We start from the raw sequence: 25,978 nt of genomic DNA on the forward strand, positions 1-25,978 counted from the left end.
ACACATACTTAGATTATGTATTTTGCACATTTGTGTGAAATATATGTAAAAGAAGCTTCATTGTTTTCTTAATTTCTGCAATTCCCCAATGTAACCACTGTTAAGGAACTTTATCTGTATTTCATTAAACGAAAATCTATACTGGGTAATAGTTTCTAGTTTTTGTTTGTTTATTTAAGAAAATGTTCAGAGGAGGGTCTTTAAGTCTACACATTTTCATAAGATTATTTGTGAAGGAAGTAAAGGTTTATCCTATTGCTTGTTATCAAGACCATTGAGTAACCTAGAGAAAAGTCTGTTAATTGGGCCTGAATGGATGAAAGTTGAATAGAAGGAAACTGATATAGGACAAAAAAGACTGAGTATCAAAAGCAACAGATCGGTGCAAAGGGAGAGGCAGAATGTGACACCCAACAGTTTGAGAAAAACCCTCATATTCTCTATAAAAGTTCAGTGAAACCAAGATGCCCAACCCCTAAATACTTCTTACTGGTGATTGAAGAGATAGCTCTGACTATGTAGCCCTAGATGTCAATCAGAAGTATCATAACAGAGATGCATTCAACGACCACAAATGTCAGAGAGAACATCTGGTAAGCAGATGGAGATGACACAGTGTAGGATTGCCTTTTTTCGGAAACATGTCATGAGATGGTTGGACTCACCTTCCTGAGGAAAGACAGAGAGTTTTGCACCATTGATGCTGTGTACCCTAGAACAGAGAATAAATTGGAAACAAAGATTCTCTGGGAATCAAAATTTATAGTAATAAGTGGTCTCCAAAGTTTTCTGTTCCTAGTATCTTGATGTTCACATTTTTCTTTTTACCAACACTTTACAAATGCCTTGCCAAACTTGAGCTCTTGTGTCAATAAAATCATTAAGTAGGAATTTGAGATGTTTTCTCATTTCCACTACTTGGTAAGTTGACAATGTGGACAGGAAATCTTCTACAATAGAAGAAATGTAGTCATGAGATCCAAAGTTAAATTACTGGCCACATTGTCGTTGAAGAACATTTTCTGTAATACTATCAATATGGTACCATGCTATTGAATCATCAAGAGTTAAGTAGAGTGTGTGAACTAACCTGAGAGCTTGTCAATTATGGTTCCAATGAGTATCAAATAGCACATAAGCTTTGGATTATGACTCTTTGAAAAGTGAAAATTTCAATATAAAATTTTCAACTTTGAAAATTTGAAAATTGCCTACATTTGGGTTTATGCATTAGAATGAACAATACTAACAACAATAACAATAATAACAACAGCAGCAATAATATTGTTGTTAATAATAGTTAATAGTAATATAGTTATTAATAGACAGCTACTATCTTAAGGATGTTAATTTATAATAAGTCTGTGAAATCTGTTTTATTACCATCTCCGTTTTTCAGATGAGAAAACTAAAGTAAAAAGACACAAAGAGAATTTTCAAGATTACACAACCAGTTACTGATGGAGCCAGGTTTCAAACCCTGACAGTGTGTGCGCACACACACACACACACACACACACACACACACACACACATATGACTTTTAATACCAAGTCTTTTATGACTAAAGGTGAAGGTAATCTCCTTCAGTCCTTGTGAAAAAAATTTCTGAAGTCCAAGTTGCTCTACTTCCAAACTCCCTTCTATGATTTTTTTTCTTACAAAGCATTCACTCATGTTATCACTTATCATTTTATATAGATGGCTGTCAAATTCAGATTCCTAGACTTTCCACTAAGCTCATATTTTACATTTCCAATTGCCTATAATAAATATGTTCTATATATTCGACCAGAAATATAAAAATCAGCTGGCACAAAATCCAGGCAAAATAATGTAATGGTTAATATTTAAAATACATAGTTTGAAGCCTGGGGCCATCGCTGATCAAGTGTGTGACCTAGGACATGATAAGTAAACATTTTGGGCTAGTTTCTATTTTATTTGTAAAACAGAAAGCAAAAACTTAATTCATAGGTTACAAATACCAAGAAAAGGAAAAATAATTAGGAAAATGCTTTAGTCAGTATTCATAAAAGATAGTTATCAGAAAGGAAACTTGTTTTGGAGGTAATTCTCTACTTCAGAGCTACCACTCAAAGAACTAACTACCTAAGAAAAACTTTATTTCTGCCTTTAAAAAAAATTAATGTTTTTATTTACTTTTGAGAGAGAGAAAGAGACAGAAGGCAAGCAGGGGAGGGACAGAAAGAGGGAGACAGAATCCGAGGAAGGCTTCAGGCTCTGATCACAGAGCCTGACACGGGGCTCCAACTCACAAACCGTGAGATCATGCCCTGAATGGAAGTTGGACGTTTAACTGACTGAGGCACCCAGGCGCTCCTATATTGCTGCTTTTTATATAATTTTTGAAAATATGTGATAAGTACTTAAAAATAAATAGTTTAAAAGAGATATCATAGGTTCTAGTGTTTTCCTTTATTGGGACAATAATAAAACATTTAGGAAATCATCGCTCTGAACCTATTTGTAAGGGTCATATAAAAATGATACAAGAGCCAAGTTTTATAGAACATAACATATTCTTTCTTGTCTTCCCATGCTTTTCCTTTTCCAACCAATTTCCACCTGTCAAATTCGTAGCCAATTTTTAAAAATCTTTGATCAAATATGACTTCTGTTAGGAAGATTTTGTTATTACTTTCCCTTAAAATAAATATCTTACTCCAAACTTTCATATAATTTTGTATCTACCATGTGACAAGTTGTTTTTTTTCTTTATAATATATTTACATCTTAAATACTTCATATTCCTATTAAAACGTAAGGTCCTTTGGAGCCTAAACACAAATGACATATATTTTAGTCTACTTTTCAGTACTTAGGTGATTACCTTGTTGTAGTGAGTTCCAGAACATAACCTGTACATCCAAGAAAGAGGAGATAGACAGAGGAAAGAAACAAGGATAGTCACAAAGTTATAAACGCCATAAAATATCATTCCAGTGGGATCATGTGGCCATGGAGCCTGAAAAGCATAATGAGAGAGAAACCCTTGGAAAAGAGCATCAGTGCTAGATATGTTGGCAGGGTAGGGAGAATGAGGTGCCAGATCATGAAATAATTCTAAATTTACACCAATTTTGCCATATTTGTCTGCCAGCAGTGTAAAATGGAAAAATGATAATATTATCCAAGCAAATTGTACATGATATAAAGGTGTATAGAGATTATCATGTGACTATGGAGATTAAAACATTTATAAAAAGATAAATATTTCTTTATGTATTGTAGAGATTATATTTTGTTATATAAATTATAGAGAGTTTATCAGCAGTTTAAAAGTAAGCAAAATCCAGTGATGGGGAGAACACCACAATCAAAATATTTGGAAGGCTAAGGAAACAACTATCTAGTAAAATTAATAAAATAATCTTTAAAAATAACTAAAAAAGCATTTGTTTTGGTCAACCGATGAACTAAAATATTTATTTTATTTTGTGGAAAAATGAGATTGCAAATATGTAGAAGTCAGAAATGTGTAATAAGTTGAAAACTTTTAGAACGTTTAAAATAATACAGTGATATGAAGCAAAACAACAATAACAAACAAACAAACAACAACAACAAAACAAAAATAGAATGTAGAGCTACAGACTAAATCAGTAAGACCAAACCAAGAAATCACAATGGAACATAGGCTACGTAAGATTTTAAATACAAATATATAAAGGTAAAGTTGGTCTCATAGAATGCATTTGGAAGTTTTACCCTTTTTGAGATAATTACCCTGTGAAGCCCTGAATTTTTGTTTTTTGGAAGTTTTTTGATTATTGATTCTATTTCTTTGCTGGTCAGTCTGTTCAAGTATTCTATTTCTTCCTGTTTTAATTTTGATAGTTTATATGTTTCTAGGAATTTATCCATTTCTTCCAGTTTGACCACTTGTTGGCATATAATTTTTCATAAATATTCTTTCATAATTGTTCATATTTCTGTGGTATTGGTTCTTATTTCTCCTCTCTCATTTATTTTTTTTTATTTGGGTCCTTTCTCTTTTCTTTTTGGCTAGAGGTCTATCAATTTTGTTAATTTTTTTTCAAAGAAATATGTCCTGGTTTCATTGATCTGTTCGATTGCTTTATTTTTGTAGTTCTATATCATCTATTTCTGCTCTCATCTTTATCATTACCTTCCTTCTGCTGGCTTTAGTCTTTGTTGTTCTTTTTCTACCATTTTTAGGTACAATGCTAGGTTGTTTATTTGATACTTTTCTTGTTTCTTGAGGTAGGCCTATATTGCTATATACCATGAGATATCACTTTACACCCGTCAGATGGCTAGAATTAACAATACAAGAAATAATAGGTGTTGGTGAAGATGTGAAGAAGAAACCCTCTTTCACTGTTGGTGGGAATGCAGTCTGGTGTGTCCATTTAGGAAAAATGTATGGAGGTTCCTCAAAAAGATAAAAATGTAAGTTCCCTATCATCCAGTAGTCACACTACTGGGTATTTATCCACAAACTACAAAAACATTAATTCAAAGGGATACATGAACCCCTATGTTTATTGCCACACTATTTACAATAGCCAAATTGTGGAAACAGCCCATGTGTCCATCAATAGATGAATTGCACTACTAGGTATTTATGCAAAGAATACAAAATTACGAATTCAAAGGGATACATGCACCTGATGTTTATAGCAACGTTATCTATAATAGCCAAATTGTGAAAAGATCCTAAATGTCCATTGACTGATGAATGGATAAAGAAAAAATATATATATAAATATATATTCTCAGCCATAAAAAAGAATGAAATATTGTCATCTGCAACAACATGGATAGAGCTAGAAAATACTATGCTAAGTGAAATAAGTCAGTCAGAGAAAGACAAATATCGTATGATTTTACTCATATGTGTAATTTAAGAAACAAAACAAACAAGCAATGGGGAGAAAAGCAACAGAGATGGAGGCAAACCAATAAACAGATTCTATTTAACTATAGAGAACAAACTGGTGGTTACCAGAGGGGAGGTTGTTGGGGGGATGGGTTAAATAGGTGATGGGGATTAAGGAGGACACTGTTGTGATGAGCACTGGATGTTCTATGGAAGTGTTGAATCACTATATTATACACCTGAAATATTACACTGTATTTTAATAATTGGAATTAAAATAAGAACTTCAAAAAAATAACTAAGATTTTAAAAACAAATATATTAAAAGTTCTAATATGACATTCATTTCATTGTTAGGATAATTAGCTTTAATATATACAAATTATATTTCTGCTACATACAGCTTAATTTTCTGACTCATGTGAAAGCCACATAAGTATTAGAACTTATTAATATAATGGAGATAATAAACAGTAACTTAAAAAATAGAAGAAGACAACAGCTTGGCAATTTTACATCTAAAAACATCTCCTGTTATCTGGGTGAATAGAAGGAGAATTTTTTTAATTTTCCATTTGTCAAAGAAACATAATGGATTGTCATTTCAGCTGACAAGAGTATGTTAGACTTAATTCCATGACTATAAGTGATGTTAAAGTAGTAAAGCAATTTACCAGGCAAGAATTCAGAAAACTACCTTATTTTCCCTACCTGTACCCTGTTCTTTGTACCCTGCTTGCAATACTTTCTTTTGAGTTGCTTCTGGTTTTCATCCATTCAAATCCTTCCATCATGTTCTCCCCATCAGTATAGTGGTGAATTTCCCTGCCTGTCAAATCTTTCCACCACACTTGACAAGTAGAACCATTACTCTTGATAGTAATCATCATCATCATCTTACTTTCCCATTCTTCTATGTGAGATGAGTGAGTTTTGATGAAAAATAACACAATGTTGTAAATTCATGCAATTAAAGCTATTCGGATTCCAGCCTAAATTGTGTCATTTTCATCCACAACCAATTATTTATTGTGCTTACTGTTATTATTATTCAAGTTTATTGAGACTAAGAATTTATTCAACCACTTACAAAGCTGTTGACAAAATTATCTTTATTTATAACTACTCTTAGACTCTTTATTTATGTTCAATGTTTCTCTTTTTGCCTCATCTCTTTATGACTGATATTATATTGCTCCATATATTGATTTTCTAATAGATGTCCTTGTTCTGACTCACATTATTTTTATGTGGGCCAGGGTGGTAGCTCCCTACCTGGTGTTTATTTTCTATCCTCCATATGGATTCATCCTTAAAACTATCACTGCTTCTACTGCCACAGTAACACATCCTTAACATAACCTTCAGGGCTGCTATTTTAATCCTGTCTCTAATTTGGGCACCACATTCTCTAACAATCTCAACCATAATCTTTGCCTTTTGGTAACATTAAATCATCTTGTGCATATATTCACACCTTGTTCAAAGACTCCTTTTATGATTCTTTTCTTTACATGGCTAATTCCCATACAGTGCTGGTCTTTTCTCCTGTAATATGGCTTCCATAACCCTACAGGGCTGAGTTATATGTCCTTACATTATAAAGCGGTGACATAACACTTTTGAGGTAGTATTCTATTATTTTCTCCTTGACATTTGTCCAATTCAAGCAGTGGATTGAACCCATGTCTGTTACCTCTGAGAAGTGAAGTGTGTGAACAGCCTAAAATGCCTATTTTTGTTCCAAACACCTAAGTCATGGGAATTGAGGAATTATGAGGATAAACAAAGATTTTTGGAGAATTGGATATGTATTAGATTTAAACCACAGTTGGTGGTGGGAAGAAGTAGGTGGTTAAAGGAAATAAGGTATGAGAGTAGAGAAGGTGCTTTATGTCTTATGTTGTTTGTTATTGTCTTATGTGTTGTTGTCTTATGTGCATAGAAATTTGAGTGACCATGGGAATAGGAAATAAAGTTGTAAAATAACAAACTGGGGGCGCCTGGGTGGCGCTGTCGGTTAAACGTCCGACTTCAGCCAGGTCACGATCTCGCGGTCCATGAGTTCGAGCCCCACGTCAGGCTCTGGGCTGATGGCTCGGAGCCTGGAGCCTGTTTCCGATTCTGTGTCTCTCTCTCTGCCCCTCCCCCGTTCATGCTCTGTCTCTCTGTCCCAAAAATAAATAAAAAACGTTGAAAAAAAATTAAAAAAAAAATAAATAACAAACTGTGTGTTCTGAACCTAAGGTCAAATGAATTGATCTCTCATGCCTTACTGTTTCAGAAAATTCACCCTTACATTGACTTCCACCCTCAAGGAGGAAAACAAAAACCTCAAAAATGACTGAGATTGAGGTTTTATAATTAATCGTGGAAGTATAGTGTCTTAGAGTGGTGATGAGTTGACTCAGGAAGCAAAGGCTCTTCTTTGCAAATAGTGGATGATCAAGTTTTGTTGGTGGTGGGGAAGGTTGTGTACTTTGGAAAGAGGAGATATATAAGAACTCTTTGGACTTTAATTTTTTTTCCAAATTTATATTGTAGTAAAAAAAATATGAAACTACCTTTTCAAACATTTTTAGTGTGCAGCCCAGGGGCGTGAGGTACACTGATATTATTGTGCAAACATTATCACCGGTTTTCAGAGCTCTCCACATCTCTTTTCATCTTGCAGAACTGAAACTCTTTTTTTTTTTTTTTTAGTTTTTCACTTTTTTTGTTTTGTTTTTATTTTTTTTAATTTTATTTTTTATTTTTTAAATTTACATCCAAATTAGTTAGCATATAGTGCAACATGATTTCAGGAGTAGATTCTTTAGTGCCCCTTACCCATTTAGCCCATCCCCTCTCCCACAGCCCCTCCAGTAACCCTCAGTTTGTTCTCCATATTTATGAGTCTCTTCTGTTTTGTCCCCCTCCCTGTTTTTATATTATTTTTGTTTCCCTTTCTTTATGTTCATCTGTTTTGTCTCTTAAAATTCTCATATGAGTGAAGTCATATGATTTTTGTCTTTCTCTGACTGACTAGTTTCACTTGGCATAGTACCCTCCAGTTCCATCCACGTAGTTGCAAATGGCAAGATTTAATTCATTTTGATTGCCAAGTGATACTCCATTGTATATATATACCACATCTTCTTTATCCATTCATACATCGATGGACATTTGGCTCTTTCAATACTTTGGTTATTGTTGATAGTTCTGCTATAAACATGTGGATGCATGTGTCCCTTTGAAACAGCACACCTGTATCCTGTGGATAAATGCCTAGTAGTACAATTGCTGGATCATAGGGTCGTTCTATTTTTTAGTTTTTTGAGGAACCTTCATACTGTTCTCCAGAGTGGCTGCACCAGCTTGCATTCCCACCAACAATGCAAAAGAGATCCTCTTTCTCTGTATCCTCACCAACATCTGTTGTTGCCTGAGTTGTTAATGTGAGCCGTTCTGACAGGTATAAGGTGGTATCTCACTGTGGTTTTTATTTATATTTCCCTGATGATGAGTGATGTTGAGCATTTTTTCATGTGTCGGTTGGCCATCTGTGTGTCTTCCTTGGAGAAGTGTCTATTCATGTCTTTTGCCCATTCTTCACTGGATTATTTGTTTTTTGGGTGTTGAGTTTGATCAGTTCTTTATAGATTTTGGATACTAACCCTTTATCTGATATGTCATTTGCAAATATCTTCTCCCATTCTGTCAGTTGCCTTTTAGTTTTGCTGATTGTTTGCTTCACTGTGCATAAGGTGTTTATTTTGATGAAATCCCAGTAGTTCATTTTTGCTTTTGTTTCCCTTGCCTATGGAGACATGTTGAGTAAGAAGTTGCTGTGGCCAAGATCAAAAAGGTTTTTGCCTGCTTTCTCCTCGAGGATTTTGACAGCTTCCTGTCTTACATTGAGGTCTTTCATCCATTTTGAGTTTGTTTTTGTGTATGATGTAAGAGAGTGGTCCAGGTTCATTCTTTTGCATGTCACTGTCCAGTTTTCCCAGCACCACTTGCTGAAGAGACTGTCTTTATTCCATTGGATATTCTCTCCAGCTTTGTCAAAGATTAGTTGGCCATACATTTGTGGGTCCATTTCTGGGTTCTCTATTCTGTTCCATTGATCTGAGTGTCTTTTCTTGTGCCAGTACCATACTGTCTTGATGATTACAACTTTGTAGTATAGCTTGAAGTCTGGGAATGTGATGCCTCCTGCTTTGTTTTTCTTTTTCAAGATTGCTTTGGCTATTCGGGGTCTTTTCTGGTTCCATACAAATTTTAGGATTATTTGGTCTAGCTCTGTGAAGAATGCTGGTGTTATTTTGATAGGGATTGCATTGAATATGTAGATTGCTTTGGGTAGTATCGACATTTTAACAACATTTGTACTTCCTATCCAGGAGCATGGAATCTTTTTCCATTTTTTTGTGTGTCTTCTTCAATTTCTTTCATGAGCTTTCTATACTTTTCATTGTACAGATTTTTCACCACTTTGGTTAAATTTATTCCTAGGTATTTTATGGGTTTTTTGTGCAACTATAAATGGGTTGGATTTCTTGATTTCTCTTTCTGTCTCTTCATTGTTGGTGTATAAGAATGCAACCGATATCTGTGCATTGATTTTATATTCTGCAATTTTGCTGAGTTCATGAATCAATTCTAGCAGGTTTTCGGTGGAATCTTTAGGGTTTCCCATATAGAGTATCATGTCATCTGCGAAGAGTGAAAATTTGACCTCCTCCTGGCCGATTTGGATGCCTTTTATTTCTTTGTGTTGTCTGATTGCAGAGGCTAAGACTTCCAAAACTATGCTGAAGAACAGTGGGAAAGGTGGACATCCCTGTCTTGTTCCTGACGTTACGGGGGAAGCTCTCAGTTTTTCCCCATTGAGGATGATATTAGCATTGGGTCTTTCATATATGGCCTTTATGATCTTGAGATATGCTCCTTCTATCCCTACTTTCTTGAGGGTTTTCATCAAGAAAGGATGCTGTATTTTGTCAAACGCTTTCTCTGCATCTATTGAGAGGATCATATGGTTCTTGTCCTTTCTTTTATTAACGTGATGAATCACGTTAATTGTTTTGCGGATATTGAACCAGCCCTGCCTCACAGGTGTAAATCTCATTTGGTCATGGTGAATAATTTTTTTAATGTATTGGATCCGGTTGGCTAATATCTTGTTGAGGATTTTTGAATACATGTTCATCAGGGAAATTGGTCTACAGTTCTTTTTAGTGGGGTCTCTGTCTGGTTTTGTAATCAAGGTAATGCTGGCTTCATAACAAGCGTTTGGAAGTTTTCCTTCCATTTCATTTTTTGAAATAGCTTGAAGAGAGTACATGTTAACTCTTCCTTAAATGTTTGGTAGCATTCCCCTGAAAAACCATATGGCCCTGGACTCTTGTTTTTTGGCAGATTTTTGATCACTAATTAGATTTCCTTACTGGTTATGGGTTTGTTCAAATTTTCTATATCTTCCTGTTCAGTTTTGGTAGTGTATATGTTTCTAGGAATTTGTCCATTTCTTCCAGATTACCCATTTTACTGGCATGTAATTGTTCATAATATTCTCTTATTATTGTTTTTATTTCTGTTGTGTTGGTTGTGATCTCTCCTCTTTCATTCTTGATTTTATTTATTTGGTCCTTTCCTTTTTCTTCTTTCAAACTCTTTTGTTAATCTTTCAAAGAACCAGCTTCTGGTTTCATTAATCTGTTCTACAGTTTTTTTTTTTTGTTTTTTTTTTTTTTGGTTTTGATAGCATTAATTTCTGCTCTAATCTTTATTATTTCCTGTCTTCTGCTGGTTTTGGGTCTTATTTGCTGTTCTTTTTCCAGCTCCTTAAGGCATAAGGTTAGGTTGTGTATCTGAGATCTTTCTTCCTTCTTTAGGAAGGCCTGGATTCCTATATACTTTCCTCTTATGACCACCTTTGCTGTGTCCCAGAGGTTTTGGGTTGTGGTGTTATCATTTTCATTGGCTCCCATATACTTGTTAATTTCCTCTTTAACTTCTTGGTTAGCCCATTCATTCTTTAGTAGGATGTTCTTCAGTCTACAAGTATTTGTTTACCTTTCTAAATTTTTCCTTATTGTTGATTTCAAGTTTCATAGCATTGTGGTCTGAAACTATGCATGGTATAATCTTGATCTTTTTGTACTTCTTAGGGTTAATTTGTGTCCCAGTATATGGTCTATTCTGGAGAACGTTCCATGTGCACTTGAGAAGAATGTATATTCTGCTGCTTTAGGATGAAATGTTCTGAATATATCTGTTAAGTCCATCTGGTCCAGTGTGTCATTCAAAGCCATTGTTTCCTTGTTGATTTTTTTGATTAGATGATCTGTCCATTGCTGTGAGTGGGGTGTTGAAGTCTCCTACTATTGAGGTATTACTATCAATGAGGTTCTTTATGTTTATGATTAATTGATTTATGTATTTGGGTGCTGCCACATTTGGCGCATAAACATTTACAATTGTTAGGTCTTCTTGGTCTATAGACTCCTTGATTATGATATAATGCCCTTCTGCATCTCTTGATACAGTCTTTATTTTAAAGTCTACATTGTCTGATATAAGTATGGCTACTCTGGCTTTCTTTTGTTGACCATTAGTATGATACACACACACACACACACACACACACACACACACACACACATATATCTTTTCTCCCTTCAGAGGATCCCCCTTAAAATTTCTTGCAGGGCTGGTTTAGTGGTCACAAACTCCTTTCCTTTTTGTTTGTCTGGCAAACTTTGTATCTCTTCTATTTTGAATGACAGCCTTGCTGGATAAAGAATTCTTGGCTGCATATTTTTCTGATTCAGCACACTGAATATATCCCACCACTCTCTTTTGGACTGCCAAGTTTCTGTAGATATGCGACAAACCTGATCTGTCTTCCCTTGTAGATTAGGGACTTTTTTTCCCTTGCTGCTTTCATGATTCCCTCCTTGCCTGAGTACTTTGTGAATTTGACTATGATATGCCTTGTTGATGGTTGGTTTTTGTTGAATCTAATGGGGGTCTTCTGTGCTTCCTGGATTTTGATGTCTGTGTCTTTCCCCAGGTTAATGAAAAGTTTTCTGCTATGATTTGCTCACATAACCCTTCTACCCTTATTTCTCTCTCTTCCTCTTCTGGGACCCCTATGATTCTGATATTCCTTTTTAATGAGTCACTAATTTCTCTAATTCTTAAAATGTGCTCTTTTGCATTCATCTCCCTCTTTTCTTCTGCTTCATTATTCTTTGTAAGTTTGTCCTCTAATCACCGATTCTGTGTTCTGCCCCTTCCATCCTTGCCGCCACTGCATCCATCCGTGTTTGCAGCTCAGTTATCACATTTTTACTTTCATTCTGGCTATTTTTTTTACCTCTTTTATCTCTGCAAAAAGGGATTCTAATCTGTTTTCCATCCAGCTAGTATTCTTATTATCGTGATTCTAAATTCTGGTTTAGACATCTTGCTTGTATCGGTGTTGGTTAAATCCCTGGCTGTCGTTTCTTCATGCTGTCTTTTGGGGTGAATTCCTTCATATTGTCATTTTGATGGGAGAAAAGGAATTAATGAGGTAGAAAAATTGAAATTGAAAAAAAGGTTAAAATTTAAAACATATTAAAATTAAAAAATTAAAAACACACACACAAAAATCGAATAGATGATGCTAGAGCCTAGGTGTGTTTTGCTCTGGGTGTTGAAAGTGGTTTGACATATTAGAGAAAAAAAAAGGGGGGGAAGAGGAAAAAAAAGGAAATCATCTGAGAATTTGAAAAAATGAATACACTGATGTAGACTAAAATAAGATGACGGGGGTAAAATAGAATTTGAAAAAATACACACAAAAATAAATAATACAGTAGAAAAAAATTAAAGAAAAATATTTTAATAAAAATTAAAAATAAATATGAAGTTTTTCATTTTCTGTATTTAATAAAAAGAAAAGAAAAAAAGATAAAAAGAAAGAAAAGAAAAAAAAATCGTTTGAAAATTTGAAAAAGTGAGTACACTGTAGTAGACTAAAATAAAATGATGGAAGTAAAATAGAATTTGAAAAAATTTACATAACAGCAAAAATTATAGTAATAAAAGTTAAATTAAAATATTTTAATAGAAATTGAAAGTAAAAAATGAAGTTTTTCTCTTTCTTCATTCAAGAAAATGAAAAGAAATGAAAAAGAGAAAAAAGAAAAAAGAAAAAAAGGAAATTGTTTGAAAATTGGAAAAGGTGATTACACTGAAGTAGACTAATATAAAATGATGGAAGTAAAGTAGAATTTGAAAAAATGTACACAAACGTAAAAAAATATAGTAATAAAAATTAAGAAAAGATATTTTTAATAAAAATTGAAAATAAAAATGAATTTTTTCTCTTTCTGTATTCAAGAAAAAGAAAAGAATTGTAAAAGAGAAAAAGGAAAAAGAACAAAAAAAGAAAGAAAGTTGAATAGATGAACCTGCTAACAGATTGAAGTAGGACTGAAATTGCTTTGTTTTCCCCTAGAAGTCAGTCTATGTAGCTCTTTATAGTCCATAAATTAAGCCAGCAGTGAGACTTGCGTTCTTGAAGAGAGAATTTGGCCCAGTTGGGCGGGACTCAGTGTAACAGCTCCGCTCTCCACTAGATGGCGCTGCTAGCCTACTGGGGGTGAATTGTTGTGGGGCTTGTAGGTGCATAGGAGCATGCGCGGGAGCGATGAAACTAGCCACCCAGCTACCCAGTGTTTTCCTGGATCAGCAATCACACACCCGTCCTCCATCTTCAGCTCTCACCCACTCTCTGCTTCTTCACTCTCCGTGACCAGGCCCCAGGCATTACCTGTCTCCCAAGTTTTGTCTTAGATGTGGCTGTTTTCCCCGGCCCCTTATTTCTGAAGGACTGCGGCTTTGACCCGTTCTGCCCCTGTTTGGGAGGGTCTCACCAAGCAATGGTCAAATGTCAGCTGCACCCAGGTATGCCTGCTGGACCCTGTTGTTGCTGGTGCCCCAAGACTGCAGCCAGGTGCCAGTCCGTCCCAGAAAATGTTAGCGAGACAGTGTAGCAGCAGCAGCAGCAGCAGCAGGGATTATGGAAAATCACAACACACATCGGGCACCAGTCTTCACCCTTAACGACCTTGACCCAGCACCAGCGAATGTGGCCACTTTCTGGGGTCTGCTGGGACCAGGTGGCTTCAACAGTCTCTACCAAATGTCTTTCCAGCAGTGGAGCCGCTTTTCCCCGTGTGGCCTGAGAACCTCCCGGACCCCACTCTTTTCCTGGGGATTCGCCCTTCCCACCACAGCACCACCAGGTATTGAGCTGTGGAGTTGCAGCCTTTGCACTCCCCTTGTTTACAGTCTTAATGGAATTTAAGCCCTCTCCTTTCTCCTTTCTCCCTTTTTAGTTTTAGTCCCTGCAGCTGTTTCCAATTTTCTACTTTCTCTCCAGCTGCTTTTGGGGAGGGGTGATTTTCCCATATTCTCCCCCACTCCCCAGTCTCCATCTTCTCTCTACCCACAAAAGTGGTTCCCTACCTTTCGCAGCTTCTTGCTCCCAAGTTCAGCTCTCCATGCTGTGTACCTGCTGAAGTCTGTGGTTCAGGTTGTGCAGATTGTTGCGTTAATACTCCAATCAGTTTTCTAGGTGTGTAGGATGGTTTAGTGTTGGTCTGGCTGTATTTCATGGACGCAAGACACACAAAAAACTTCCATGCTGTTCCACCATCTTAGCTCCTCTCTAGCAGAACTGAAACTCTTACCCATTAAACAGGAACTACCCATTCTCCCTCCCCCAGCCCCTGTCAAACTACCATCCTACTTTATGTCTTTATGATTTTGACATCTCTAAGAAGCTCATAACTAGAATCATATTGTAGTTGTCTTCTTATGATTAACTGACTCTGTATTTCCTACAGAATTTTGCTATGAACCAAAAAATACTCAAAAAATAAGTCTATTAATTAAAAATATAAAATCAAGGAATTAAAAACACTATATAAAAACAATACTTTTTCAATGGTAAGCGAGCATATCAAAATAATTTATTGAAGTGGATTTTAAAATTGAAAGCTTTTTTCACTAGGAAAAGTGTTGGGTTGTTTCATTGTTAGTTTTTGGCTTGTTTTAAATTTTTATTTAAATTCTAGTTAATTCACATGTAGTGTAATATTGGTTTCAGGACTAGAATTTAACGATTCATCACTTACATTTAACAACCAGTGCTCAACACAACAAGTACCCTCCTTTGTACCCATAAAACTGAAACTTTTAAATTCTAAAAGCAATGTTCCTCTTCTGGCAGCCATTTATGATTACAGTCAGTACAGAAATTGTTGTCTTCATTTCTTCCTCAATTCTCTATTAGTCATGTTGTTGGTCTGACTCCAGCAATCAGCATTACAATGAACCTGAAGATTGCCTACCCAAATCTACCCTTCCATTATAATGTTTGATCTTCAGTTTAAAATTTTTATTTTGCTATTTAATATTCTTTATCATTGTGTGAAAATATCTACATTATTTGAGAATAATCTATATACTGCTTTAAGTTTTTATGTAAATAGGAAGTTAGATATTTTTTATGATTTGGGTTTATTCCAAAGCCTGAAATATTTTAAGTATCACAGATGATTTAACATATGTCTTTAGTCTCCTTACATAGACTTCTATAAAATACTTTTATTTTATGTCTGTTAATTGATTTATTTTCTTATTTATTATAAGGGTCAAAATCATTCATAGAGAACAATAGCCACTAGTTACTAAGCAAAAGGATTACTTTTTTCCTTTTAATATAACTCATAACTCATAATCTTCACAGAACTAAAATATTTAAAAATAATTTTTTTCTTTTTAATAATCACTGTCATATTTTAAAAAAGTTTTAAATACCATATACTCACCTATGATCTATCCATCTATCAGTTTATCAATTTATCTATTTACTGATATGTCTATAATGTCATTGCATTTCTAGCTACTAATAGCAAGTATTAGCAAGTGAGATTTCTTTGGCTTCCAACCCATTTCTGTGATCTAAATAAATCACACAGATGATGAAAGTATTTTTATCTGGTAAAGTGTATAACCACAAGTACTACTCTAAGTTCTCAGTAGGATTGAAATATTAAGTTGATAGAGAAATCTTGGCTCCTAGTTGTTACTTGGAAAAGATAAAATTAAGGAGTAGGATAAATTTTGGTGTACTTTGTGATCAAGGTGTCTAGTTGAGGTTGGAGAGAGTTTTGAACATGTATCTTGGGTTCTTTCAGTGTTCTGCTATTGGAATTATACTGCAGTTGAGAACTTCAAAGAAGTAACTATTAGCATATTAGCTAGTGATCAAATTATCTAACTTCTCATAATGACACATGAAAAACTATCTGTGTTGGCAAAAATTTCCTTGAGTTAAACAGGAACTATAATTTGGATGGTTGCAATTTAACTGAATTCCTGGCTTTTTATTGTACTTATCTTTTTTTTTTTCATATTTACTTCTTTTAAAATAAATCTCAATGCAGAATTACATGAAAGTGCTTACAGAAGTCCAATGGGATGTTTAAAATAAGATGGGGAAGAAGGTTCCAAATTCACTGAACTACTGTTAGGTGGTCATTCAAACTGTCTTTCAGTAGTGGTACCCTGGGCAAACTATCAATCAGGTAGCTTTGTTTTCACCAACTTCACAAAGTAGCAGCAGGAAATATATATCCTAATCATTAAAGGTCATGAAAAGATCATAACTGTGCTCAATCTTCTGCAGGCATTAGAATATTTACTTGAACTGCTACTTGCCATGAAGTTAGTGAGGACCGAATGTGTTTTATTCATTTACAGTGTGAAATTGTATTTTGCATTTACTGAAGAGTTTTGCAATTTTTCTTTATGTGGGTAACAAAATGTCACCAAAGTATTATACTTATTTATAAATCAAAATATATAATTAGATAAATTTAGGGGTTTTTTTTCTTTCTTTTTTATTTTTCTTTCTTTATTTTTCTTTCTTTATTTTTTTTTTTTTTGCAGGTGAGGGGAATTCTTATGTAGTGGATACTGTTTAAAATTTTTAGGTATATTATTTAGAAAAACACACCTCAACACTCCCATAAATACATTTCTAATGAACATAATAAAAGCTAGAGTTGTCAAAAGCTGTTCTTTATTCATTCCAGTGATATTAAGTCCATGCCAAATTGATCATAAATGATAATTATTAATAATAATAACTACATCTGTCATACTCTAAGCCAAGTACATGCAATGCATTATCTCATAGAGGATATCTCTATGCTATCTTCTCATAGGCTCAATCATATTATCCTATGCTTATTATTATTATCCTCATTTTATTTATTCACTTAAATAATACTTATAGAGTTTCTTCTATTTTTTAGTTAGACAAGGAAATTGATACTCACCAATTTGAACTAATTGCCCAGAAGTTTCACTGGTAGTGACAGTTGGAATGTAAATTAAAGGACTGATTTTAGGCCCATTGTTGTAATTATTAACATGATATAGAAATAGAATATATCATCACAAAATCTTAGAAAGGAGAAATTAGAAAACCTATGTTAAAAATAATTTTGCATTTGGGGCACCTGGGTGGCTCAGTCAGTTTAAGCATCTGACATGGGCTCAGGTCACAGTCTCGTGGTTTGTGGGTTTGAGCCCTGCATTGGGCTCTGTGCTGACAGCTCGGAGCCTGGAGCCTGCTTCAGATTCTGTCTCTCCCTCTCTGCTCCTATCCTGCTTGTACTCTCCTCTCGCTCAAAAATAAACATTAAAAAACTTTTTAAACAATAATAATTTTACATTTTGTATGTCTGACGCTATTTCTAGAGTATGAAAATATTTAAACTAGAAAATATTGAGTATGTGATTGTTTAATGCAGGTGAAGTTTAAATATTAAACATTCTAGAGAAAGCTTATTAATATATTTCTTGGATATTAACTTTTATTAAAATTATGTTTTGCCAAGCATTCTTAAATGAAGAGATTGGATGAGAGTAAATCTGAACATAATTTATCAGTTCCCTTTTATTTTACCATTTGAATATCAGACCTAAAGACATTACAGCCTAGATGAGGTCAGACTAATATCTAATGGAAAAGCAAAGACTGTAATCCTGTTCAATTCCAAAATCTGTTTTTTTTTGTTTGTTTGTTTGTTTAACAAATCAAAGTTAACGTAATACTTATATTTGGTACTTTAGCATTATACATTTTTATGAGACAATTAACACCTCAAAACACTTGGCACTCTAAATTAATTATGTTTATATTCCATTGGAATCATTAGAAGTAGTTAGTTCATCACAATCTTTTACCTCCGTCTGCTGCTTCTGTTTTCAATCCAGTATCTGTTTATTCCATACCATGTCTAATCCTAGAGCAGCTTTCTGAACTCCGAATCCATTTGTAGGACATAACCTCAACTGTGACGTGATACATTGCTTGTGAGGTCTTACCTGTTATTATCCATCTCACTCTCCAAGTTGTGCCCCTCCAACTTTCCTTCCCTACTGGGGCAGACTCAAATCCTGCCTTATGCCCTTTGTGAGCCACTACAAAAAGTGTCAATGACGATTCTTTTCATCTGTCCTATAGCAACTAACATAGCACCTTACAAATAAAAATAAGTACATTATATTAAAGTTTATTTCAATTTAGATTCATTCTATATTAAGTACTCTTTGGTAAATTGTATATTATATATGTAATCACTTGAAGAGGATTGCATCATGATTGAGAATTGAAGAAAAAATTTTTAGAATTCTATGGAATTATTTTGCTTTATAACTTGGTGTCTTTTATCTGTAAAGATCTCATCTTTGTTTCAAGTCTTTTGAGGAGTTTTTATACTGCTCTGAAGGCATAGAAATTATAAAATGATGTACTTGTTAAACATACAGCACTTTTTGGGGGAACAAATGTTACTTTATTAAGTTATGAGACAGCAGGATATAAGTTCTTGATTAAAATTCATTTAGTGTGTCATCTGCCTGAATGTACTTAAAAGAAATCTTTGACATGTTGATCAGATTAAATTGATTTAATCTCAGCTGAAACTTAAGTTCAGTGTTAGTCATGGATAATTACTGTCAGAAAGGATATGTTCTAGCTATTCATTTACATAATATGAGCTTTCTTTTGGATTGCATATGAATTAATTAAATTTCCTTTAATTGTAGCAACTACATGCAACATGCAGCTTCTAACTAGTTCATTAACTTCTAGAAAATGGCCAATATCCTAATATAAATCTCTAAAGTAGAGTATAGGCTTTGAGACAGAAAAAAAAAAATAAAAAGACGAGAGAATCTGGGAAAGCAATTCATCAGATATACCAGAAATGACTTCATTTTTAGCAGAGCATTCCTCGCTAAAAAGAAAACTACTGATTCAGTTAGCCAACTCATTTTGTGACTAAAGTGTAAAATAATCAGACTCTCTTAATAAACATTAAACTCATTCTTTGATAGCAAAGACATGAAATATTCTCTTGAAAAATCTTAAACTATTTGATAGCAATAAAACTATTTAGAATTAGTAAGATAGTAAGAACACAAAGAAATATAAGGTGTAAAATTATACAAAATGCAAGTATGTGAGTCAGATTCCTGGCACTCACATTTTGGACTCTGTCAACATTAGATCAACAATTGGCATAAATACTGGCATAAGGATGAGGAAAAAAAGATTTTCCAGATTCAAATCAGTCATTACTGTAGAGTTACAGTTGACATAATTTTGGACTTTTTAAAAAAATGTATTGCATTGAACATTAAAAAGCAGTAATACAAACATAGGAAAATTTGCCCAGCATTATATCCACCTAGTTAATAAATTGTTTATTTTACTTTATCTTTTCTTAGTTTTTTCTATGTTTCTTAGCTTCTTCTTAGTTTCTAAGTTTCTTAGTTTCTTCTTACATTATTTTATATGTTTTTATTGGTACCATATACTTCTCATCTTTCCCACTTAAGAGCATTGTTTAACTGTTTACCTAGTCTTTCCCTTTGTGTTATATTTATTTTAAATATAAAGTAGGATTTCAATAAATCAAAGACCCTAAAGTATGATCTCAGAAACAACAGTACCATCATCACATAGGATCTTGGAAATATAAATTTGGGGCTACACATAGCCCAGATCTACTGAATCAGAACTCTTAAGTGGATTGGAGGTAGAACTGATCTTTTAACAACTCCTCTAGGCCATTTTAATGCATGCCAAACTTCAGAAACTACGACATTAAGTGTATTTTACAAAATTTAACAAAATATTTCAGTAAGGTATCATATAAAATAACACATCAGGAAGGTTTGTTAAATAAATTATATTATCTTTTTATTTATTTTTCTTATTTTTTATAAGTTTATAGACTGCATTCTCAACAACTGGAATATATTATCAAAGGGTTCAAATATTTAAAAATTGTTTTCAAGAAAATTTGTTCCAATTTAAACTGCTATCAAAAGCCATACCTTAAAAAATACAGTTGATAGTATTGGTCTTTTTTGTTTGTAATATTATGTTTGTTATACTCCATTTGGAAATACATGCATATGTATTGAAATAAAAGTACAGCATAGGTTTCATTTAAAAGCAAATAAAATCGATTTTTAAAATATTTAAATTTAAATTTAAATATTAAAAAAAAATTAAATTTAAATTTAAAAAAAAATTTAAAATTTTTAAAATATACACTTTTTATTTGTATATATCTGCCTTATGAAAATTAGTCCCTAAAAATATAGTATTAATACAAATAACCAGCAATTAAATGCATTTTTATATATGCCAAACATTTTAATTTTAATAACCCTATGAGGATATGATATTATCTCTATTTTACAGATGAAGAAACTGATTTACAGACGTGTTAGGTACTCACCCAAGGTCCTGAAAGTTGTAACTAGTGGGGTTATGGCTTAAACTCTGTATAAGAATCTATGTTCCTTATCATTATGATGTCATTATGTGAAGAGACATACTATTTATTTATTTATTTATTTATTAATTATTTATTTTAGAGAGAGAGAGTATGTGCATGTGTGTATGCACGTGGGTGAACAGGGGAGGGGCAGAGAGAGGGAGAAACAGAATCTTTTTTTAAAATTTTTTAAAGTTTATTTTCATTTATTTTTTAATGTTTATTTATTTTCGAGGGAGAGAGGGAGAGAGAGAGACAGGCAGAGTGTGTGTGAGCAGGCAAGGGGCAGAAAGAGAGGGAGGCACAGAACCCACAGCTGAGCCGTCAGTACAGAGCCCAATGCAGAGCTCAAACTCACAGATCACAAGATCATGACCTGAGATGAAGCTGGATGCTCAATGGACTGAGCCACCCAGGCGCCCCTTAATTTTTTTCTTAATGTTTATTTATTTTGAGAGAGAGACAGAGTGCGATCAGGGGAGGGACAGAGAGAAATCTGAAGCAGGCTCCAGGCCTGAGCTGTCAGCACAGAGCCTGTCAGGAGGCTCACAAACCGTGAATACATGACCTGAGCCCAAGTTGGACACCCCACTGACTGAGCCACTGAGGCACCCCAGGAGAGACAGGATCTTAAGTAGGTTCCATATTCAGTGCAGAGCCTGACATGGCACTCAATACCATGACACTGGGACATGGCCTGAGCTGAGATCAAGAGTTGGACATTTAACTGACTGAGCCACCCAGGTGCCCTGGAGCAATGGTTTTAAATCAACAAGTTGAAAATATACATTACATGTCTAATAACTTATTGTAATTTATTACTTCACAATTTTTTTCTTTTTTTGCAATATATAGGTGTCATTGATTGTTTTATATATATATATATATATATATATATATACATACATACATATATATACACACATATATATGCACACACACATATATCCACATGCACACATATATCTCTGTGTGTATCTCTCTCTGAATATATATATGCATGTATGTATACATATATATTCATGTATTTTATATATATATATATATATATATATTCATATTAAGTTTACTGACAATTTTCACTTTCCAGTCAGATAAAGTCCAGTCAGATAAAAAAAAAAAGCCAGATCTGCCTATGAAAGTGCAGGGATTATAGGTGATTAGTTTGGTTTTAGTACAAGGCTGTTGGATCCATCTTTTTTTTTCTGATGCCAATGGAGACTGTTAAACTGAATAAGTAACAAGAAAATTGAATTCTTCATGATTTGTTCATTTAGTCAAGAAATGTATTAGTGATTGTCAAGTGGCAAAGGTCAAAACAAGAAAGGAGTAGCTATAAGAACCCACCAAGAAGTTTTCAAGGCACAATAATTTTCCATTCCTACTTCCTGCTTTTTATACATACATGTCATTTCTCCTAGTCATTTCTCCATGTCATTCTCCTGTCATTTCTCCAGGATTCTATGGAGAAATAGAACATTTACTCTACGACAGGAAAGTCATTCCTGTGGATTATTTACATGTAATATTTTGTACAACTTTAGGAGGTGGTCTATACTATTACCATCATATGACAGATGGGACAACTTGGCACAAAGACGTAATTTATCCAAAGACATACAGCTAATAAATGGTAGACTTAGGATTTGGACTCAGGCAATTTAATTTTGGGGATCATGTTTTTAAGGACCACAGTACTCACTGGAGAGATGGAAGAGAGCTACAAGCACATGGGGAGAAGAGGGGAGCAATGTTGAGAGTATTTTCAAAAGTTAGTCTCCGTCTAATACAAGTCTCTTTTCCACTGAGAACAACAACTGAACCCTGCTTATACTGCATTTCTCTTAGAATTTTTTTATTTCACACTTTGACATGCCACATTTAGGCAAATGAATACAAATGATTTTTTCTTTATCTTCAGGATTCCTGATTCAGGATGTCCCTTTGGGGTCTTGTGAAAATAAATACTGTGGTTTGGGAAGGCACTGTGTCATCGGCAGAGAGACAGGGCAAGCAGAATGTGCCTGTATGGACCTTTGCAAACGTCACTACAAACCTGTGTGTGGATCTGATGGGGAATTTTACGAAAACCACTGCGAAGTGCATAGAGCTGCTTGCCTGAAAAAGCAAAAGATTACCATTGTTCACAATGAAGACTGCTTCTTTAAAGGTAAATACAGGGTGGACCTAAAGTGTCACCTTCTATTTCTTTCGTCTTCTCAACTACTGCCTTTAAACTTCAAGTTTAACCTCTAACACAATTTTATATCAGGAAATATTTAAAAGTGGAAAGGAAAAGATTGTGAGTTTAATCACACCAATAAACAGTAAGTATATAGAAATTTACATGGATACAATTCTGAAATCTCAATTATGAGTACAAAGTTGGCCAAAATCTGACTCAAATTTAATATAGCTTACAGCATTGCACCATATGGCTTCCCAATCATGGCAGTTATCTTAGGACACAGGGAGGCCAATTCAGTCAACAGGCCAAATCCACCCAGTGGAAAGCACCTGGAGTGGAATTGAGTGAATAGTGAATGCCAAGCCATGCTGTGATAACATCGCCTTTCTTCCTGATTAAAATTGATGGGTTTCAGTTTGCACCACATAATTCAGATTATATGGAGCCTGCAAATGTCCATTTAAATAACTCTGAAGAACTCATGCTAAATTTAATTAGTAAATTTGAGATGACAATAATATAAAATCTGAAAGTATTGGTGTTTACTTTCATGGTACTCAAAATCATTGGTATTGTCTATGAAAAGGCACTGCTGATTTAGTGATTTGAAAAATTATTTTAACATGATATACAAATAAATATTTGGACATTTTTAATGTTATTTATTTATTCACAAACTCATTTTCTATTTGCTTCTACTGGAGAGAATATTTGCTTATTAATTGTCATAACCCACACTGAAATTCTGAAGTCTTAAGTGTATGGAACTTCCATCATTCGAATAGGTCAGTGATCAGCTTGATTTCTCATCTTTGATTGGTTCCTCATCTCATTTTTCATAATGTTCCTGAGGTTTACTTACAATTAAATCTTGTCTGATATTTTAATTCTTAGCTTAAATGTATGACTGAAATATAATGTATTTCATCTGTGCACCAATTAAGGTAAATGACTAAAAACGTTCCTTTTTTCAAATTTGGTAGAGTAAATAAAATATTATTTCCAAGGTAATAATAAAATTATGCACAGAACTTTTCAAATGATATAAGGGGTAATACTCTAGTCAGTGTGGCCACTAGACGCCTACTGATATAATTGAAGTAAAATTAGAAGAATAGTTTTCCTCACAACAGTAAACTATGTGCAACTTGAATACATGCACAGAAATTTTTATGGTATCAGATTATCTTCTTGTACAGAAAGAATATCAGTTGTTGTGGTTTCAAGTCTATTTACTCCCCTCTTCTGTCAAGTCTATTTTACAAATAACTATAATTAATTCTATTAGCATTGTGCTTTAAAACTCATGAGAGAGTAGTGCGTGTGTGTGTGTGTGAGAGAGAGAATTGATTCTGTCATTTTTTTAAGTTTATTTATTTATTTTGTCAGAGAGGGAGAGAAAGAGGCAGAGAGAGAGGGAGAAAGAGAATCCCAAGCAGGCTCCCTGCTGTCTGTGTGGAGACTGATGTGCTGGGCTCAATCTCATGAACTGTGAGATCATGACCTGAGCTGAAATCAAGAATCAGATGCCTAATGACTGAGCCATCCAGGCGCCCCAATTCTGTCATTTTGACCTGAGATGGTACAGTGCAGATATTACTATGCCAATGTTGTATAACATCCTAAAATCATATAAATAATATTCTATTAAGGTAATTTAGAATCATATTCCCAAAATGAAGTTTTGTCCAACCGACACACTGTAAATGATTATATGGAAACACATGATAGTAAATTATCATGTGAGAAAAAACATTTGGAATATCTAATGTTCTACTTTACTGCTGGATGCTTTGGCATATTGCAAATCAATGTGTATATCAGTATGGAGGTGGAAGAACTGGATATAGCTAGGAACGTTGCCTTCCTTGTGAGTTCATTAAACAATGGTTTGAAAATTTTTTGCTTTTTAGACTGATACTCAGCATATTTATCACATCTATGATCGTTTCAAAATACTTTTGCACCATATGCAAGTCAAAGTACTTCCTTATCTCTTTATATATAGTATTAAAATTTTATTAATATTGTCTGGGTTAGTTAGCAAGGGTTAGCATGTTTCTTTGGTCTCAGAATTTGTGAGTCTTCTGCTTATTTATTTTGGGGTTTTGCCTAACATTTTTATAACTCACAAAAGGACTTTGCTTCAGCAGAAAGGAACTAAATAATATAGAACAAACAATAAGTTGCCTGTCTTATTGGTGTGCAGTTGGTCAAGTTTTAGGTGTAAAACAAGAGCCGTTATAGCTGAAGGCCTGACATCATTGTGATGGCCAAAATTAATCCTTGTGATTGTGAACTCTATTTCCTCTAGAAAGTCTGCAATTTATATTGTTTACAATAATGGCCTAAAGGAAGAAGCAAATCAAAATATTAAGTTCATGAAATGCTAAAAACCTATATTTAATTAGATTTTTAATGAAAAAAATCAAAACTAAATAACAGGAACAAGTTTTCCTCCTTTGGGGGAAAAATTTGGTAGTTTAGATCTAATAAAAGGTAATTAAGCAAACCTTAGAATATTACTCAACAAACAGGAAGTTAGAGGCCAAATTCAGGATCCAGTCCATTTTTTTAAAGCAATGTGTTATTGAAACAGAGCCACACCTGCTAATTTAGGAAATTTTCTTTGGGTGTTTTTGCACAACAAAAGGAGAGTTGAGTATTTGCAACAGAGATAGTATGGCCTCCAAAACATAAAAAAAAAACATTTTGTCTGCATCTTCCCAGAAAAAGCTCGTTAACATCTGCTTTAAAAGATTACCAGCACCTTAAAATTAATTATTTAAAATATTGATGGGTATTGGAGCAACTGTGTGGCTCATTTGGTTGAGCATCCGACTCGTGATTTCAGCTCTGGCCATGATCTCATAGGTTTTGGAGTCTGAGCCTGCATCAGACCCTGCACTGACAGTGTGGGAGCCTGCTTGGGATTTCTCTCTCTCTCTCTCTCTGTCTCTCTCTCTCTCTGTCTCTCTCTCTCTCTGTCTCTCTCTCTGTCTCTCCCTTACT

At 34.1% G+C, this 25,978-nt stretch overlaps 1 protein-coding gene across 1 annotated transcript in view; it reads left to right on the forward strand.

Moving 5' to 3' along the window:
• FSTL5 (follistatin like 5) overlaps positions 1-25,978 on the forward strand; it is a 774,595-nt gene that overhangs the window by 247,127 nt on the left and 501,490 nt on the right. Inside the window, 1 exon segment of the mRNA XM_030312812.1 lies at positions 22,700-22,948. Coding sequence (XP_030168672.1) covers positions 22,700-22,948 — 249 coding nt within the window.

This window comes from Lynx canadensis, chromosome B1, assembly GCF_007474595.2.
Source record: "Lynx canadensis isolate LIC74 chromosome B1, mLynCan4.pri.v2, whole genome shotgun sequence".
Taxonomy (NCBI): domain Eukaryota; kingdom Metazoa; phylum Chordata; class Mammalia; order Carnivora; family Felidae; genus Lynx; species Lynx canadensis.